Here is a 20624-nt window from a genome sequence, read left to right on the forward strand (position 1 = left end):
TTTTCTGCCTTATCTGCATGTTTTCTATTGCAACTCATATATATATATATATATTTACCCTTAAACACACTGACTTTTCTGTGTATAAATACAACTATGGGAATGGAAGACTCTTACCCCTATAGACTTGAAAAATATTTATATATGTACAAATGAAGCAGAATATGGCCCTTGTATAATATTTACTACATAACTAACAATGACATGAGGGATACTTTTATCATAAATTAAGCAACATAAACCCAAGTAATGTCTACTAAAGTAATTATCACACACCAGTCCACCAAACAACACTTAATATAGGATAAATCCATATCATATGGCACAAGATATGAAAGAGAGAGATCATCACATGCATGCATAGTATAATTCCTTATAGTACTGATCAAGATTTTTAACACCAAACATAACCGTAATTGTGAAGTGTGAGTTACTGACTGATGATTATGTTCTAAAACACTGCAAATGGAGCTTGACATGGGAAACAAACGTGTTTATATATGTATGTTACTGTAAATGTGCAGCAGTTTTCATTTCATGTTAGCTCTCTGAAGTTGGTCGGATCTGTCTTTGCCACAAAAAAAGAGGTTTCTTCTAAGGTTTAAAGAAAGACTTATATTAAATTGTATCTGAAATACATGCACGTACAGTTACACACTCATTCATTCATCCAGTCACTCTCTCTCTCTCTCTCTCTCTCTCTCTCTCACACACATACACACATACACACACACACACACAGGTAGACACAGTTGTTGAGTGCTATTAAATGCTTCAGGGTCTACGAATCCCAACAGCAGATGTTAAGAGTAGGCGTGATTAGCATTACGAGATATTTACACTCCTGACCTGAGCAATACACAGCTCTATGCATGAGAAAGGCCGTCACAAACATTATACTTTATATTTTACATTATACAACATATAAAACAAAAAGAATAAGATTATGGAGTCAGATACGGTGTAATATTCCCAAAGGTGAAAGAGTTAGGAAATGTTGTGTGTCTGTGTTTGCTTACATATATATAAATATATACAATACACGCATACGTGCTGTATATAGTATGCATGAGAGTACTGTTTGTGCTGATTAAAGAAGGGGGGAAAAAGAAATTCTGAGTCTGTGTAATGGACCTACAGTATACATCTTGTGTGCCTCCAGGAGCAAACATTTCACAGTCATTGTCCGCCTTGTTACGCTTCACCTAATAATTCCAACCCTGTCATGGATTGGACTGTATGGCTGTGGGTGTGTGCTCGTGTGTGTGTCTGTACAGTACACACAGCTAGTTGGCATTATAACCAATGTAATGTGGTTTGAAGCTGGAAGGCAGATTTGCTGAATTTGAGCTGAATTTGAAATAATTGGCTTTATCCAATGAAGCCTTATGAAACACACACACACACACACGTTCGTACATATACTCTAGCATATGGACATTTGTCAATACATGAACATATGTTTATGCACACACACACATACACAGATGTGTTAGGGGAAGGAAGTGCAAATTAAATAATTGAGGAAAGCAGCATTGCTGTTGTTATTATTGCTCACTTGGGGGTTGTCAAAGCATGTCCTCATTCACTGTGTGTGCATCTGCATGTGTGCGCTGACTGCGCTCCACTGGTGACTGCCGCATTGCCAACCTAGTGACATCACATCATACCAGGCCCCCAGTGAGGCCTTGACAGAAGTAAGGATTAGAGCCAAAACAAAAAAATAAAAAGGAGAGACAACAGGCGGATGAGGGAGAGGAGAAAGGAACAGGCGAGAGCAGGGGGAGAAAAAGAAGCAAGAGAAGGACAAAAAGATTTGACAGGCTGTGAAGTTTGCTCATTAGGCATATTCCTCTGTGACGGCCCAGTGTGAGACGCTCAGTCTGAGTGTGTGTCAGCACTTACACGGTGCAAATCATGACAGTGCGCAGGCTTGTCGAAACAGGCAGCAATGGTCAAGACACACAAATTAAACCAGTGGTCTTCATGGTGCATGTTCAGACGGCTTCGAGTGGAGTTTCTACCACTTGAATGGTTGCAGAAGATACTACAGATGCAATTTGTTGGCAGTGGGACATTATTAATTTGTACTCCCATGCAGTTTTACAAAGTGATGATAGTTATTAGACTAAAAAAATTTATAAAAGAGCTAACATCATGAAATGCTAATACAAACATATTTGAGATTTGGTCCGCTCATAATCTACAAACATTCAGCGTAGATTTCTTGTTTGTTTTGGTCCCATCTGTCCATGTCCACGATTCAAAATAATGGATAGGTGACAAGACTTAAAATTAGGACTAGAGTGAATGTCTTTCTAAACAATATTCAAGACAATGTTCCTTTCAATATCTCTCAGCAATGGTGGCCATTTTAATCATGCCAGGCTGGCAAGACTGCTGCTGTTGTATGTAACTTGCGGAACAACACCAGAAAACGTATCACAAAACTTCACTTAAGAATACTGAAAATGGTAAAATGTTTGTTGCAGATTAATGCAATAAACAGAGCAGCTATTCTATCTTTATAACAGTATATTTCATAGCATAAAATTGGAATCAAGGTGCATTTATCCTTCATTTTGTCTTTCATTTTCTGTCTTCTGAATTTAATATTTTTCCCTCTATTTGTATAGACATTTTGAAATTTTTGAAATAATTCTTCAAAGTCTTTGGTATCCAGTGTATTGTGCAAGTTTAGTGTTGTGATACCTTTCTTGTGCTGAAGTACTGGACAAACCCCAGTGCGGCCTAAAATGAATGCAGACATGATCTGAACACACACGAAATAATTGTAATTTTAACGCTAGTTTGCTTTCTGAAACCTCTTTTTCTACCAGTCTGTCAGTGGGATCTAATGCATGTTAATTTGCAGGAGCCACATATTCAGGGTTAGTGTAGGAGAAGCCGAGGAACTCGTCCTGGTCCAGGTTCATGATCACAAGCTTGTCTGTTGGCGTCAAATCCACCGGCATCTTGGTGAACTCCTTGTCAAAGTTACAGGTGTCCCGACGGTTCCTCTGCGGGTGGAGTTGAGAGATTGTGCAAGGAGAGGGTATGATGGGAGGGAGAGTTGAAGAGAGAGAAAAAAATGATTGAAATGGAAATTGAGAATGGGATGGATTGGGAAGAAAGAGAAGAGAAAGCACTTCTGTTAGATACTTTATATTTAATAGCAACTTCATAAAAGCGCAAGTCATCTTAACTTGGACTGTCCCTTCTTGTTAGAGGTACATATTTTCAGTTTGTACCAAGTGGTGGCAGGAAACCTGAGCTAGCAGATCTCAGAAAAAGAATAAAGAATAAAGTCAGAACAATATATTAAAGGATGAGGAGGGAGCATAGGTAAATGAAATGCTGAGAAGAGTACAGGCAACAACAACTGTGACTTTTTGTAGGGGGTGGGGCATTTCTGTGTGTGTGTGTGTGTGTGTGTGTGTTTAGGTGTGTGTGACAGCAGTGTTTCTCTAGGGCAGGGCACTGTTAATGCACTGCTCGGCTCAGTTGGCGCATGGTTAGAGGAAAGAAAAGAGCGGTGTTAAAGATGGAGGAGTGTATGTTAGCATGTGGGGGAGGGGCACATTAAATGCGGTAAGAGAGAGTGGCTGCCACTTGATTCACACGCACGTACACACACACTGACACACTCATACGTTTGAGGATTTGATTCTTATCGGAACTACCCATGCTATATGCACTCATGGTACCGTAAGGCTCTGTGGATACGAGCAAACACCGAAGGGAAGATGGCATTCAAACGCACACACACACACGGGCATATCAATGTATGCCATGTATGGCCTGTAGGATGTTCTCCAACGGAGAGTGGCAGGAAGCTTAGACTGTGTGTGTGATAGTGTGTGTGCGCTGTCACGTGATTTTGGCCAACATGCCACCAAAGATACTGTCACTGGTAAGACATAATGTCAGAAAACGACAGATTGATAGATTGATATATAGATAGACAGATAATTAATATAAAATTAAGAGGTTAGGTTGGATAAAGAGAGCGGCAGAGAGGGAGAGAAGGAAATGGATAGAATAAGAGCTGGCCACATAAATATTCACATCACTAAGCAAGCAGCGGTCACAGAGAAAACCACACAAGGGGCAATCTCAGAAAATCCACAACCATAAATATTTTATGTAAAAAGACAGCGAGGGAAGCCAGAGATTTGCCAAATACATCCACAAAGTCAAGAGCCTGAGCGTCTAACACCATGTACATCTTAAAAACACAAACAGCTGAAGCCACAGTCCATCTCACAGCACGAGGAAGAGGGAGGAGAGAGGTGAAGAGAGACAGAAACAGGATTAAAGAAGAGCTAGCAAAGTAGATGTGTTGATTATAATCTTGGTCCAACACTTGTGAAGATAGAAAGTTTGTGTTCTGTGCATCACAACAATTCCTGTTTTCACTGTTTAGAGAGAGCGAGGGAAGGGGTGGGAGGGGGGCGAGGTCAGAAATAACAACGAGAGAGACAGAGAGGGACAGGAGAGTTTTGAAGATCACAGAAACCGCAAACCAACGTCTCCTACCTTCATCTGCCAACTCTCCCGTGGCCTGAAAGGAGCTCCCTCCATCCACAGGGACACACCTGCCACAGCTGGCCCAGATCCCCCTTCACGTTGCTGGGCATGATATCCACTAGAGTGCCTCATCTTAAGAGAGGTCTGCACTCCTGGCTGGTACAGTACGGCACTCACATGGATGTGATGTAAGTCATTCACCATATAACATATCAAATGTAGTTTTATAAATTTTAGATTTAGTTTTATTTAACCTGTTCAATCCACAGTCAGTGCAAAGTCAATTTTGGGGACGTCTATACAATGATGCATAAGCAAGACGTCTTGAATATTTCCATTTGGTGGTGCAGCTATAGAAAACATGGAGTCTTGGGTCTGAATTTTTCACTCAGTGTAAACATAATATAGCTACAAAGAAGAACTGGAACAAGCTGATACAAAATATATATATGATACACTCAGACAGCATGTAACAAGATGATTTTTTGCTCAACTGGAGGAGCCAAGGGTTTTTAATCTCCTATAAGAAACCAGGGTCCACATACGTAAACGATGTGTACGCACAAAAAACCACGCATACACCATCTCCCGCACATAAACTGGTATTTATAAACACAGAATGTGTGGTGAGAATGTGCGCACCTCATGCATTCTTCAGGCATACACTTGTTTTTCTAAAGCAATCTCAGGGTGCTGTGACGACGTGGAGATGAAATATAAAGTGAGAGACAGAATCTTTTAGTAAAATCTTTAGGAAGTGCTGGTCTAAAGGTTAGAGAATCAAGCTTGTGACTGGAGGGTTGTCAGTTTAATCCCCAGACCAGCCGGATAATTCTGGATGGGGAAAGTGAAAAAACAGCACTTGTCCCTCCATTATTACCAACACTGAGGTGCCATTGAGCAAGGCCCTTAATCCCAACTGCTCCAGTGGAGATGCTCAGTAGCTGGCAGATCTGACTGTGGTTATACTGGGCCACTTCCAGGTGTGAATGTGCAACCTGATATTGCGCCAAAGCTTGTAATACACACGCTTGTCCTCAGTGTCAGTGTCATCTTTTGGAGTGAAAATAAAACACAAGTATCTTTCATGTTTGCACCACGTTACAACATTGTGGTTAAGGTCTGGTTAGGTTTAGGCACAAAAACCACTTGGTTAGGGTTAGGGAAAGATAATGGTTTGGGTTAAAATGATCACTTTAAATGTGGTGTGGGTTAAAGTTACTTCCTTAAAGTTACCCAACCTTTGTCATCATGGCAACAGGAAACACCATGACAATCATAGTGGCGCATGTGTATTACATGCTTTGGCGTGATACTGGGCTGGAATGTGTGTAACTGTGTGAATGTGATCAGGGTGTTCTTGCAAAAGAGAGGCTTCCTCTCAGTGAAACTTCCCTGAATAAAAAAAGGTAAAAAAATAAATACATTTTTGGTTGAGAACCAGTTGCACTGATTGTGAGATTGTTTTTTGTGTTTACAGAGATTTGTAAAATGCCAATCAAAGGCGCATTTATGAATGTAATATTGATTAATCATTTTAGTGTGATTAATTTGATCATTTTTTCAATTTACATAGGAGTCAACATTTTATTTTGCTGTTAATATTCTTTTTATTTTATCCTTAGTTGTGTCACACCTTGTGAAGTCAGTTTAAATACGAGAGCTACAAACTAGTCATTGATTACATTTCTGAGATATCACTGCTGACGATGGTTTACAAGTCCATGTTGTGAATTAATGACATAGATGGTTTAAAGAGCCACACAGCCGTGCGTAATGGTCGTGCATAATGACAGCTGTTCTGCTGTTGGAGAACTTCGCTGGTGCAACACACTTGGTGAATCGGGACTTTTTATTTCCTGTCTGTTTCATTGACAGGTACACAGACTGGTGGAGCATGCGGTGAACTGATATGAAAACAGCCACTTAAGGGTGTGTCTTCATCCATTTCTGGCTCATTGTGGGAGTGGAAATGAGGTTCATGGACATGTGCCCAGTTTCACAATGACTGAGATTTATAAAACACAACCATCCATGTGCACAGCTTTCTTTATAAATCTGACAAAAAAAAAAAGTGTATGCATATTTCTGGCATTGTGCCTACACACAGATTTAGTCATGAATCTACACAGAGTTTTATGCATCTGGCCTCAGGTCCTCTGAAAACAACAAAATTCAATTTTTTTTGGAAGAAAAAAGAAAAACAGAAAAAAAATCAACCATGACCTTTTAGCATTTCTAATGCTGCTTAAAGGCATACTAAGCAGGATTTGTTGGTCGCTGTTTGTAAACACAACATTCAACGTTGGCCCCTCCTCCCCTGGCTCAATGACACAAGGGTGAGAGAGAGAGAGAGCAGCGGTGGTTGAGCGAGCTAGAGAGAGAATGAAGAGGGGGAGTGGTGGTAGCGAAAACAAAGCAGTGAATCAGATAAATAAAACATCTGATTGCTCTGATTGTTTCACTGCAGTTACGCTCTAAAGTACAAATAAACACGCCCACACCTAACCCCATTAACTACATTAGTTAGTGGGGCTACAGTTGTGAAATAGCCCCATATACCACATCCGCTGTGTGAAAGCTGTCTTGAATGATATCAGAGTTTTAGGGCAGCGTTAGCAGTTCTGTCCTGCTCTTTATTTTGATTTGGGGAAGTTAACACTGCAGCAGCCAACGTTAACTGCAATAACGTTCCAGCCACTCCTCATCCTAAAAGCCTTTACCCTTGTAACGTAAAAACTGAAAGACACTGTTGTACGTAAGTATGTATGCTTCAGCAGCCAAAACAGGGTCTTTAGAATGACACAAGTCAACATTTGCCTTCTCATACTAACTAGCTCTACACAGCTATTCAAGAGCTGTTTCTTTTGCTGACTTTTGCCCAACATACAGCTTAATCCTCAGTCTTTTAGCACAAAATCGTGTATGTAGCCATCAAGTGCACATTTGAGACCCCTTCTCATTTGAAGTCAGGTTGAAACATGAAAAAATGAGCCACAGACAGAGTTTTCATGGGCTAACACTAGCTTAACAAGCTAGCTACAGCTAATAAAATCTGCTAGCAAAGGTTATTTCAGCTGGGCAAAATTGACTGTTTTAGTCTATTTCTGTCTGAGATCAAGGACTCATTGTTTCAAATAAATTACTAAAAAATTTGTGTGGTAAATCTGCCATTTTTTTCACTGTAAATTTGATATGTAATTGAAAGCTTCACAGCCATAGTACCTGTAGGGGACAGGGCTTTAGCGAATAGTAAATTAAAACCACTTGTGTGGGTTCACCATGGGTGTGCAGGCCTTTTAAACATACATGAATCTGATGTGTGGCATCTGTCTGAGTATAGTAAAGTGTGCCAACATATGCATTTATTATCATATCTTGAAGGAATATCTTGTAAAATTTTACAAATATATGTCATTACTCGTTGATGCTGATTGAAGCACTGTCAAACTAAATGTCATTCAATTTATAACAGAGCAAGGACTCTTCAGTTGAGACAGTTTATCTGACTGGAATACAGATGTTTATTCCTTTTTCTAATGTTTCCAAAATCTTGAAAATCGTGTTCGCTGGTGAACATGCACATAAACTCACACACACACATACACACACACACACACACACACACACACACACAGCTGCCAGCCATGTAGGCCAACTCATAATGTGTTCCATCTCAGCACGCTTCAATTGCAGTTAATGCTGTGAGGCACAAAGACAGAGATATGGAGAGGGGAAAACAGAGAGAAAGAGATGCAGCAAAGGACAGGGCATGAGATAAATATCAGTGGCCCTTGGTATAGATGTACAGATATAAAGCTCAGAGTATACAGTAGCATCAGGGCAAACACACAAAATTATTTTTCACGTCACTGTTTTCCAGAGGCAACGTCTTTAATAGAGAAACATGACTCTGAGTCTTTAATTTAGTCTTTGCCTCTTTAAACCTCCCTTCCCTCTCTTTCCTCTCATTCTTCTCTTCCCTTCTGCCTTCCTGCCTCACCCCATCTCTTTTCAGTAACGAGAGGATTAGCGGGAGACGAGCCGATGTCAGCTGAGGATGTGGGGAGAGTGGGAGGCACAGAGGAAAGGGGAGGTGAAGAGGAGAGGAGGGTGAATGAAAGGCGGTATCGAACGCTGACCTGTTTTGGGCTGATAAGCGCAGGCTGCTTTGTGCTGAAGCCACTGGCTTTAATTTGGGGGCCGCAATATTTGGAATTAATTATCACACACACTCCAGCACTGCTGCAGCTTACTGTGTACACTGGCTATTACATCCACTCCAATACAAACTTTATACAGCTTATGTGCTGGAACTTACTGTTACACAGGAGTCTGTATTGCTGTAATAATAAATTTGCATAAAATACAGCTGCACTACAATGTTTGTATACAGTTAACAAAGAGGGAATTGGGTCTTTAAAGCTGCAACAGAGCTACAAAGCAACAGGAAGCCATTCTTTTTAACGCTAAAATATAAAGATCAGCATGTAAGATGTAGAAGCTACAAGTTGAATTGGAAAGGAGTAATAACCTGGGGAAATGCACTGAATATAATTTTGTTCCTTAACCAAGATTGAGGTGAAGCTGATACTTCTGCTGTTCTCTGGGATTTGAATACAAATCTGTTGCATGGACGAGTGCGGCAGATATCCCTGGTGTCTCATTTTAGCTGATCAGCTGGCTAATTAGCTAACTTTTGCTGTGAGTGAACGCACATCAACTTAACAGAAACAATTATCTGCTGAATAAAATTAAAATGAGACAGAAACAAACATTCAACAGTTTCACATTATAGTAGAATTCCACATCCTTTTTCCATAAAGACTAGAATCAGGGCAAACAGCTAGTTTGTCTTTGTTTCTCCAGGAAGTCACTGCACCCGGCCACGTAACTCCCAATAAACAATAAATTGACATTGTTACATTTCTGTTTATGTAAAAAGAGATAAAACAAACAAGATATAACATTTTAATTGCTGTACTTTAGAGATGCTGCTAGGCAGATGTTGTTACCTTCTGACAGAGCCAGGCTACTTGTTTCCCTGTTTCTAGCCTTTATGCTAAGCTAAGCGAACCGTCTCCTGGCTGTAGCTTCATATTTAATGGACAGATATGAGAGCCGTATTGATCTTCTCATTGAATTCTCTTGGGTTTTTGGGGTAAAAAAGTGTGTGAGTCTTGATCAGAAACCTGAAAAATGTTAATGTTGAGGTGATATTGTAGAAGCAGATATAAAAAATGAAGTGCTTGATTCTGTTGTAAACATGTATCAACAACGGCTAAAATTACGAAGGACTGCTGACTAATCCAGAGTTGTTTAGTGCCTCCACATAAATGTGGTGCTTGTTGCATATTACAACATATTATAGTGTATGCCATATTATGAAATACAGGGCTGATATTCTGGTCTAAAGTAATTTAGATATACAGTATATTGTACTGACGATCAGTCCTTCAAGTGTTTCTTGCAGGCTGTTTCTTAAATGGCTCCTTTGACTATTCTTGTTCCAACAAATGCTAAAATATTTTTAAAACCATCTGAGCCAGATGTCCTAAGACATCAGGCACACTCATACGGTCATATGCCTTGAGATTCCAACCAAATGTAAGTAACTGAAAGGTCACTTCAACACGTTTGACTAATTTTATTAAATTTAAACCCCACTGGCATAGTTTTTTTTCTTTGCAGCTGTGGATTTTGAACCTCACTGGCTTTCACTAGTCATATGATCACACACAGAGGCATTCCCAGTGGATAATTGGTGCGTTGTAGATTTTGCTTCTCATCACATTGTGCCACAGCTCAGACACGGTTCAGAACCACTGCAGCTAGTTTCTGTCCATGCTTGTAAGCATTATATTGTACTAGGGCTAGTAAATGGTGCAAGATACAGTAGCCCTTATTAAAAGTAAATGTGCAGCTAGTCAGAGCAGCAGCAGCAGCGGCTCGACTTCAGTGGATTGCGAGCAGCTTTAGAGGCGGCGTGAAGCGGCTGAGTGGCTCAGCAGGGCTGTGTGTATGTAGGCCGTGTTCTGCATGTTATTTCCTTGAAGTCATCAGACCTACGCTCCCCCATCAAGGAAAGGCTCTTATGATAAGTGGCAGCCATGAAATATGCACAGCCTGTCGTAGCCGCCTGCCTCGCTTCACAGAGCCTCGCTTTGCTTCCTCGTCCCCTCCCTCCTCACCAGAGTCCCTTCTTACTACCTCTTTCTCTCTCCTCCTTGCCTTCCTTCATTGTTGAATTGCTTCCCTCTTCCTCTCTTTCATCTGTTTTCCTTTCTCTCTCCAATTTGCTCAGAAACCTCCCCATCTGTCACCCTCCATCACTCTAATCTCTCTTTCCCCTCACCTCTTTCTCTTCACTGTCCTCTATCCCTTCCGTATTCTCTGCTACTACTCATTGGACAGCAGCAGTGTGTGTGTGTGTGTGTGTGTGTGTGTGTGTGTGTGAATAAATTAAGAGAGAGTAAAAGAGGGGCTAAAATAAATAAAGATATAGAGGAATAAACACCACAGCCACTACATATTGTAAATTTCCTGAAGAACATCAAATTATACACACTGAACATCACTGAAAACATAACAAACAACCCCTAAAACATCTTTTAAATCCTTTATTGTAGGTATGCCTGTTTTTCCTGGAAAACAAAAAAAATTTGGCACATGGAAAGCATTGTGAAAAGCATTTTTTCCTTTTTTTTTCTTTTTATATATTTCATTATTTTCACACATACAGTAGCGCACACAACAGTAGCCTGGATCACGCCTTTGAAGCACTACTGACACAGAAACATGAATCACCCCAATATGTTAAATGTATATAAATCCTAAATAAAAAGGTAAAACAAAAGCATTTTTTTCATGCAGAATTCATTTTGTTTCTCCTTCAGCAGGAAGGAATCATCGAAACAAAAACAGAAATCCTGGAGTAAGACCTCTCCTCTATGCCCTTTACAATACTGACCACATGGTGTCTCAACATTTGACACAGTTATATATTTATGTGTATGTATAAGTATATATAGGTATTTGTCGTTGTTATAATACAAGAGACACTGACTGTAATAAATACCGACAATGGAGGTACGACACAGATAATGGACACAGATTTCAACTTTATCGTCAAGTCATAAAAACACAACAGTTGCGTTTACTTTTACACTCATTGCCGTGACAAAAATGTGAAAGCACTAAAGCTGCTCTTCTGTGCTGAACTCATCAGCAATTCAAATTTCAAGACAAGAGATCACAAACAGGTCCAACCTTACCAAGATGTTAAGTATGACTTTCTTTTGTCTTTCTCTAATCAATCAAAACTTCAAATGACTTCACCTGAGCAAAAAAAAGAAAAGGAAATTCTTTGAATTGTTTCCATGTTTTTAACTCTAATTACAAATTACATTTTTTTTGTAAATCATCTGTATGTACTGCCTACTGTATGACTGCCTTCTGCAATAAAGCTACAACAGATATTTTAGGAATCTGACAAAATTCAAAAATTTTCAAAATTTGTCTTTTGAAATAATTATTGTATTCTGGTTTGATATTACTGTGAATACATTGATCCAATATTAACTTCCAGTCATTTTCTTAGATAACATCCTGTCAACAGTCATGCTAAGTTATGTTTGTTCAAGTGTATTAACTGTATGATAGCATACCAGAAACAACAAGCTAAAGTGACTTCTTCAGCTGCAGATTGAGACAACTTCATGCCACTAGTACTGGTGGTAATCACCATTAAACCTGATGTCCCTCAATGATGAAGAGGAGTGTGATATGAGGAAGTACTTCGGTCACTTCCAGACAACATTAGCTGCACTCCCGTGTATACACAGCCATCTTTATGACTGGGATGCATACACCTACCAACAAGCTTCATAACTTTATAGCTTTTGTATGTAAATCAATAACAGTGCTAACCTGAGCCCGATTCTGCTTTCCTGTCAACAAGATTATTGCTAGCTAGGGGAAAACAAAAGACAAAACACACACACATTGTCCTGCTTCAGAAGGCCTGGCTTTGACCTGTGTCCATGTTTACTGCTGCTATAGTTGGGACAGAATTTTTTATGCGCGCAGAACCACCAATCACAGTGAGTTGAGCCTCAAATCCTCTCCTTACCTTGCAAGGCAGCTGAGATCACAAGATCACGTGAGAATCCATCTTGTCAGGCCTCAAGTTATGCGTTTGTGTTTGAACCACTGGTGGTTCGGACCAATGGTGCGAATCCAGTTGCCTCACAAGGTAAGACGGTGATAGACAGTGATAGACAGATGGTTCATCCAATCACCTGCCAAGTATTTTTTAAAAGTGCCTGCCCTTTTCCAAACAGTTTCCATGGACGACTTCTCAGGTGGTTCTGTGTAACAAACCATCTGGCGCGTCAGGTTAATCCTTTCCCAAATAACCAAAAAACTAGATTAAAAAAAGGTTCTTGGGCCTAGGAACTTTTTGATATGCTCAGGTACTTAATCTGCATTTTGAAAGCAGGAACCTGGGTTGAATTTTAGTTCCTGGGCCATAGATCCTAACCTGCTACACAGATGATGCTTTTCCAGGAACTATCGTTTACTGTAACTTCATATTATTTGATAATTATTTCAATTTCAACAATCATGCATCTGTACAGGAAAACATCTTTTTCTGCTCTACTTGTATTTCTACTTATTTTCCTCTGTTTTCTCTTCTGCTACCTGTGGAGCCACTAGTTGGAAGTAAAGTGGATCATACTAGTACTGCTTGATATGAAGGGTTGTGCACACATTCACCATACAAAAAAACGTAAACACAAGGCCAGGCAAGGCGCTGGGAAGGCAGGCATGGACACAAAAATGCAAATGTGCGTTTTCATACACAGTACTCATTCCCACACATATAAAACACATATGTGCATACACACACTGTAAACAAACGCCCAGGTATTGGAGTCATGCTTTTGTAAAACACAAAGAAACTGACTGCTAGTCTCTTTCATTGCTTAAATACTAGATAACAGGAAATCAGAGTATAAGAAGTAGTATTTTCTATCTATTAAACTTACTCAAAGCTTTGATAAAGACTACATTTCCCAACAGCATTTTACCATCATGATCTCACTGCTGGACATCAAATACACACAAAAAAACTCGATATTTGTGGTATTTGGTGGCCAAAAATCAGATCTTACAATGTTTGTCTCTGAGTAAAATAATACTCCACATTTTGAAAACCGCAAAATGGCGGCAAAGGGGCTGAAGAGATAAGACGCTAAAATGCAGCTGGGAGAGAAAGTCCAGGGCTATTATTGATATAGAAACTCATGCACAAGTAGGTCAAGCATTCCAGTTTTAGCTAAGATAAGAATAAACATACAGACACTAATATTATTATACGTTGATTAAAAAGCACACCAGAATTACAAGCCTAACTCAGAACGCGCTGGAAGAGCCGAGGAATGAGTGAAAGAAAAGTTGAATCACAATTTCCATCCCCAGAAGAGTCATAACATGGAATGCTGCAGCTATGTTACATGTGGAATTAATATTATAATGCAGGTGTGTATTGGGTGTGCTGGGGAAATCATGCTCTGTCAATATTTCTGTAATTAGGTTGTAAATGTGTTGTACTTTAATGTGTCTGTTACTGAGTGTGTTTAAATTTGACATTTTCTGAACCTTTAAAGGTCATCATTAATTTCTAATCCGGATTTTGATGATAAATTTAACACGCTTTGTTCACACTGTGAGCAACACAAGTTGAAAATCACCCCAAAATGCTAAATGAGACTGATTTAACAAGCTTGTGTCGAATCAGATTTCCACGTTTCGTTGTTTCCCTACAAATGTTTTTTACTGTAGTTTCATGTGCAATATTATACTACATTTGGCTTATAATTGTAAGCTTCTCAAAAACAATGCTTGGTGAAATGTCATACTGTATGGCATATTTTCTAATAGTAATGTTTTGATAACTTAAAGGTATGGGAAATAAATGATTTGTTTAAATGTACTCATCCATGTTGCAACAGTGTGAACAATAAACATGTGTGTTTAAATCTTACTCTGTATGTCTGTGTATCAGTTTAACTCGTGGCTTCAAGAGGACTATAATAATTTCCAGGATATTTAGAGCTGATATGTTTTTCTGTATGTGTACTGTATATTTCAGGGTACACATGGTTGATAATGGGGGAAATGATTATGTATATGTTTGTGTGTGTGTGTATGTATGAGTGTGTGTCCATGTGTCCGTGCATGAGCTGAAATCAAGCCTGCTCGGCGGCAGTGGTGGTAGCAGCAGTTCCTGGGAACTCTGGGTTGATAAAGGAGAATCCCTGGAACTCGTCCTGGTCCAGGTTCTGAATCACTTCCTCATCGGGAGGGGTCAGCACCGGTGGGTGGCGTGTGAAAAAACGGTCAAAGTTCTCCGCATCCCGGCCACACTGTTGAGTAGGGCAGGGAGGGATGGAGTACAGGGGGGAGGGTGGATCGGGGAAGGGGGAAGAGTGGGGATGGACAGGAATGGATGGATTGGGGGGGGGGGGCGGGGCAGGGGGGGGGGGAGAAGGAGAGGAAAACAAAAGAAGGGGAATGGTGGATTGAACCAGGGTGTGAGATGACATCACTTGAACATGGTTTCAAATATCAGAACAAGTGCTGGTACTTGAGGTGTGCTTGATTCAACTCTCCATGTATGTCGGCTAATTCCTTAATACCTTCAGAGCGATATGAGAATATCACTCGCAGGAGATGATAAACCAAGCACGCCTCAGGTATACACTTTCCTTTTTCAAATATTTGAAACATATTCAACTCCAATTTTAAACATAACAAGGACATTGAAGTTTCAAACAACCTGCAGGAGTGCACTACATTGTACTGGTAACAATGCCAAAGTTTAATTTAATCTAAAACGCGTCCCACCATGGCTGTGAGTGAATAGCCAAAACAATTTTTACTTTTTACTAGATTTTTTTGGTTGTAATACTTGAATTTAATTAGAATTTATAAACAGTCATACAAAAAAGGGCTCAAAGCTGTGAGGTGATTACGTTGTAATTGTGGGTTAATTATATGCTGCAGCTGTGGAGACCTGCTGAGATATGATCAACCAAATCAGCTGCAGAGAACAACTCAAAAGCTCTTAAGATATTTGCTCAGAAGCTGCAAAAATATATAATTCACCTTCAAGATATTTTGTATATGACGATATTTTATTATGTTTAAATATCATCATCTTGAAATTAGATCTGTGTTGACAGCTACTTTTGCTGGTGAGTGTACATTTAGCAACAGAAGATGATTAACTATCACTATCCAATCAAACTCTTAGCTATCTTCAGCACGTGTGTGCTGTGCAATTCACATTAGGCAGTATTTTTTTCTCTAGAAGCAATTTAGAAAAGAAGAACAAGTCATTGTTCATTTCTACTTCATTTCTTCATTCTGACCACTGGAAACCCAAATAGAGTTTATATACCCCTGTAATGTGCGTCCATCTAAGTACATAACACAAGTTATTAACTTGAAAACTATATTTTCCCGACAGTATGCCTCGTGGGGACTTTGAGCGAAGCTATTCCTTTTTTTTTTTTTGCATCTCCATCACTGTGCTGAGCTTTAATTAACACAACAAGGATTCAGTGTCCTCTGACAACATCACCCAGAGGAAAACTACAAACTCATTAAATCTCTGTAACTCCTATACCAAATGAAATTAAGCCAGACTGTTTATAGTTTGGGGAAATATGTGAAATGAGAAATACACCAGGGTCAAGTAGTATTTGCAGCTAATTACTTGCATTTGTTTTAACCTGTTTTGGGAACCAGATATGAAGACTTCGTCATATAGGGAAAGGAAATGATTTCTACAAAGTTACGAAGTATTTGAAAATCTATTCAGTGCACAACACCAGAGTCAAAAGTGTGCCAGCTGATGTGATAGGCATCTGAAATCAATGGTCAACAACCTGTACCAAACCCAATACTTTATACCAGGGATGTAACTAGGTTTGGTTTTGGTGAAATGCCTCTTTAGAGGGAAAAAAATGCTGTTGTTCCATTTGTTCTGCGTCAAACTAGTGGCAGTTTAAACTATGAGGGGCGGTATAAACTATACTATAAATGTTTCTCTAATATTTTAACATGTTGGTTTTGATTTAGTTGATATAAATATTGTTATACTGTGAGGTTTTTGTTAAAAGTAGTGCACTCCAGGACAGGTTTCATTTGAGACTGAGCCCCAGAACATGCAAATAAAACCGAAACAAACATGAGAAAACTGCGAACACGGAGAGTTGGACAAATAAAAATGTGTGCATGTAAGGACAGATGGGTTGATGCATGGCAGCACTGAAAAATGAACAGATGGATGCATTGGCGGAAAGATGTATGGAAGGATGGAGTCTTACAGAGCAGAATGGATAAATAGATTGACAATAGACTGCTGGATGGGCAGACAGATGAAGACAGTTGCACAATAATAACTTTAAATGAAAGTCCAAGGTGATGGCATGACTATTCTTATCTGTCGAATGAATCAATAAACCAACCGCTCAGTCGGTCAGTCTTACATTCAAAAGCTCATCTGCTCCAACCAACAGACTCTTCAAAGGAATTCAGTCACCAGCAGAGACAGTTTGTTGAAATAACAATCAAACGATAATCACAAATGGGCAGGAAACTAACTTCTGCCACTTCAACCAGAAATATGGATCCATCGTCATATACCATTCTGAGGAAAATGATTCGAGGTGGTTTTTAGTCATAAATAAATTGACCTTCTAAGGCACAAACAAACCCCTTTTGCACAAATAAGTCTGATAGCACCAAAAAAGATCAAAGAACCACCTTCAGATGCTAAACTGAACCCTAAACTTTTACGCAGGGTAAACACATGGGTTCTTCAAAAAAAAAACAACTGAACCTTTATTTGTTCTCCTCAGTGGGAAGAAAGACAGAAAGAGAGAGATAGCAAGTGACAGCGCAGAGAGGTAGAAGACAAAAGCTGTTAGAAAGACGAGATCAAACAGAAAGAAGAGACGGATGCCGACGAGAGGAGAGAGGAGATCAGACAACATATGTTAGTAGTCACATCAGACGCCTGCAGAAACACACCTCAGTGTTAAAACAGCCAGGTCCCAATGGTGACCTCTCACACACACACACACACACACACACACACACACACACACACACACACACACACACACACACACACACACACACACATCTGCACATGAAAAAATATACATCATGTATAAAGACGCGGTCAAATTTATTCACACATGTATGTGCGTGCACACAGTCAGAAGCACACATACACGTTGAAGCATTCCTGATCCAACACACACACACACACACACACACACACACACACACACACACACACACACACACACACACACACACACACACACACAAAACCCCAGCGGGCCAAGACAGCTGCATAAAAAGCTCAACTCAGAAAAACTCTTTAGCAGCAGTGTGGCCTAAGGCTGTGTGAGTATGTGTACATATAATGGTGTGTGTGTGTGTGTGTCTGTGAGTCTTAGTATGAGATGACATCATTCTGACTCTAGTTATGATTAAACTAATTTTGTCGTACTAAAAAAAAAAAAAAAAAGATAAACACAAACACGCAGTTGTTTTAGGTCACTTTTGCTGACGCTGCATACGTACACTCGTTCCCTGGAGGTTTAAACTCAGTCTAACCTCACTGAAGACAGACACACACTTGAACTTATGTAAATTCAAGAGTGTTTGTCACCATCATTACCTAAGTCATTGCCATATTCAGCTTCTTCCTCATCCGTCACCATCTTCACTATCACAACTGTCATCAACATTGTTGTAACCACCACCCCTGCCGTCATCGCCACACAATCATCATAATCATCATCATTTCCTGACTTACCTGCGTGCATTGTCCCATACAGAGGAGAGGAAAGAGACAGAAACATCACATCGGAAGTGAAAAGATGTGATAGCAATAACAGAGACAGAAGAGAGATAGGTGTCAAAAGGAAAATAGAGGAAGTTAGAACAAACGGAAGGGAAAAGACGTACTGCTTGTTATTCTGAGCAGAGCCCTTACCAAGAATTTAACCACTGACAGGAATTAAACTCCTGGTCTCTGCTGTGGTGGGCTGTGAATCGAACTCTCCTTTTAATGGGGTCAAGTTAGGGTCAGCAGGGTCAGACTTACAGCTCTGGGTTTGAACGGCGGCTGAACCTCCTTGTTCTCCAGCTTCTCCCAGTCCATGTAGCGGAAGAAGCTGTGCTCCCTGATGTCTCTTTCGCCCTCTGGACCACAGCCCAGTCGTTTCGCTGGATGCTTCGTCATCAGCTGGACAAGACGGAGAGAAGAGAGAGAATCATTGACCTGATGATGGCGCTAGATGAAAAGCTAAGGGATCCTCAGAGTTATTCAGACTGGGACCATGAATGTCTGTGCCAAATTTTATGGCAATCCATCCAACAGTTGTTAAGACATTTCAGTCAGAACCAAAGTGGTGGACAGACAAACTGACCTTCATTGCCATCCCTACAGCCATGCCCCTACTGTATTATTATCTCCTTTATACCACCTTTGCTGAAGGACACATGTGAGCGTCCTTTCAGGAAGTATTTTCACAAGTTATAACCCCTGACCACATATAAGCTCCGCTCCACTAAATTTTAACAAGAAATCAGCAACGATAACAGACACGGTCGGTTTATTTATTTGCTTGCGAAAATATCATAGAATAATGATGATTAGCTCACAGATAGGAGGCAAATGCTTTTAATTATTACATTTTAATGATGTGTGGTGTCTTGTAACATTTACATAAGCTAAGCTGTAGGCATAATCCTCAACTACATGACAGGTTTGTATCTGATCTACACTCGACAGTGTTCTGCTGCTGCTGCGATGCCCCAAATTTCCCCTCTGGAATCATTAAAGTTTCATCTCATATATTCCTCACTCTTTCCCTCAGTGTTTCTGCCCTTGATTCCTACTTTCATTCATCTCTGTTTGTAAATAAACATTACTATTATTACTATATCTTCACCTTCATTTTTTCTTTTAACCATCCGTCTATTCTACTCTCTGTCATCTTAAATGCCTCCCCCTGAGGACCTCATATAAGCCACCAAGTCACTGCCTGCAGACAAATGAATAACTGTTGTTTTTTTTCCCTCTTTTACCACAGCAGTATTTCCACAGGCATAATTAAGGACCGTTTACGATGTCTGTCCACACAAAACCTTAAGAACGGCATCAAGGCTACTGACGTCAGTGTGTGTGTGTGTGTGTGTAGGTGGGGTGTGCCTCCCTCAGGAGCAGCAGTCATAACTCATTACATTAGAACTAAAATAACATTTTCCACGGGTCAGTCAACTTTACACTGCACATACACATAAACACACACAAACACACACACACACCTAAATTAACAGGAATGCCAAAAAATGTAAAATGTAATTGTTAGTTTGGAATATTTTTCTCAGAAGCAATGATAATCTGTTTCTCTCCTGTTCTTTCTTCTTTTTTCCCCCTGGACAGCTGAGGAGAGTCAGTGTTCCTCACTGACTGACATATATTGCGGAATAGTGCATGCACAACAGTTTCAAGGAAACCCAGTGAGGCACACTTAAAACCACACCTGTGTTGCTACAGTACGTTTGGCATCTTTTAAGCAACTTTATTTCACAAGAGTCTGGCAACAAATCTAATGACTTTTTGGGCAGACAGTGCCTTTCCTTTAAAAGCATTCTCTGTGAATCTGCAGTGGTTCTCTGTGTTCATTGAGGGGGTAAAGGGAAGCACATTCATTTGACCACAAAGCAGCCAGACTGAAGCAGGTCACTGATTACAGGGTATTCATGGCACATGTGAAAATGGTATGGATTACTTGTTCATTTTCAAAAACAGCAAACAGGTGCCACGGTGTAAAATTTGAGTTGTGCCTATTTAGCAATTTTGTGGCTCCAAAGGGACCTGCTAGCACCAAGGTGGTTGGAGTGGTGGAGCTGAGTTTTTTTTATTTATGTAGATCAGATGGTGTGGCTGCTCTACACCATTTGGTTCACATTTCCACCTGCGCAGACAATCTCTCATG

The 20624-nt window shown here is 40.0% G+C and overlaps 1 protein-coding gene across 2 annotated transcripts in view; it reads right to left on the reverse strand.

Moving 5' to 3' along the window:
* Nucleotides 1-706: 706 nt before the first annotated feature.
* Nucleotides 707-20624, reverse strand: part of LOC121883936 (protein kinase C beta type) — a 99410-nt gene continuing 79492 nt past the window's right edge. Inside the window, exons 16-17 of one of the 2 annotated variants that reach the window (XM_042392381.1) lie at nucleotides 18725-18865; nucleotides 707-3020 (exon numbers count right to left, since the gene is read on the reverse strand). In XM_042392381.1, coding sequence (XP_042248315.1) covers nucleotides 2865-3020; nucleotides 18725-18865 — 297 coding nt within the window. In that variant the 3' untranslated portion in view covers nucleotides 707-2864. Of the gene's footprint in view, nucleotides 3021-12858; nucleotides 14961-18724; nucleotides 18866-20624 lie in introns of those variants that run through there. The other variant, XM_042392380.1, reaches the window with a different exon arrangement.

This window comes from Thunnus maccoyii, chromosome 18 (assembly GCF_910596095.1).
Source record: "Thunnus maccoyii chromosome 18, fThuMac1.1, whole genome shotgun sequence".
Taxonomy (NCBI): Eukaryota; Metazoa; Chordata; class Actinopteri; order Scombriformes; family Scombridae; genus Thunnus; species Thunnus maccoyii.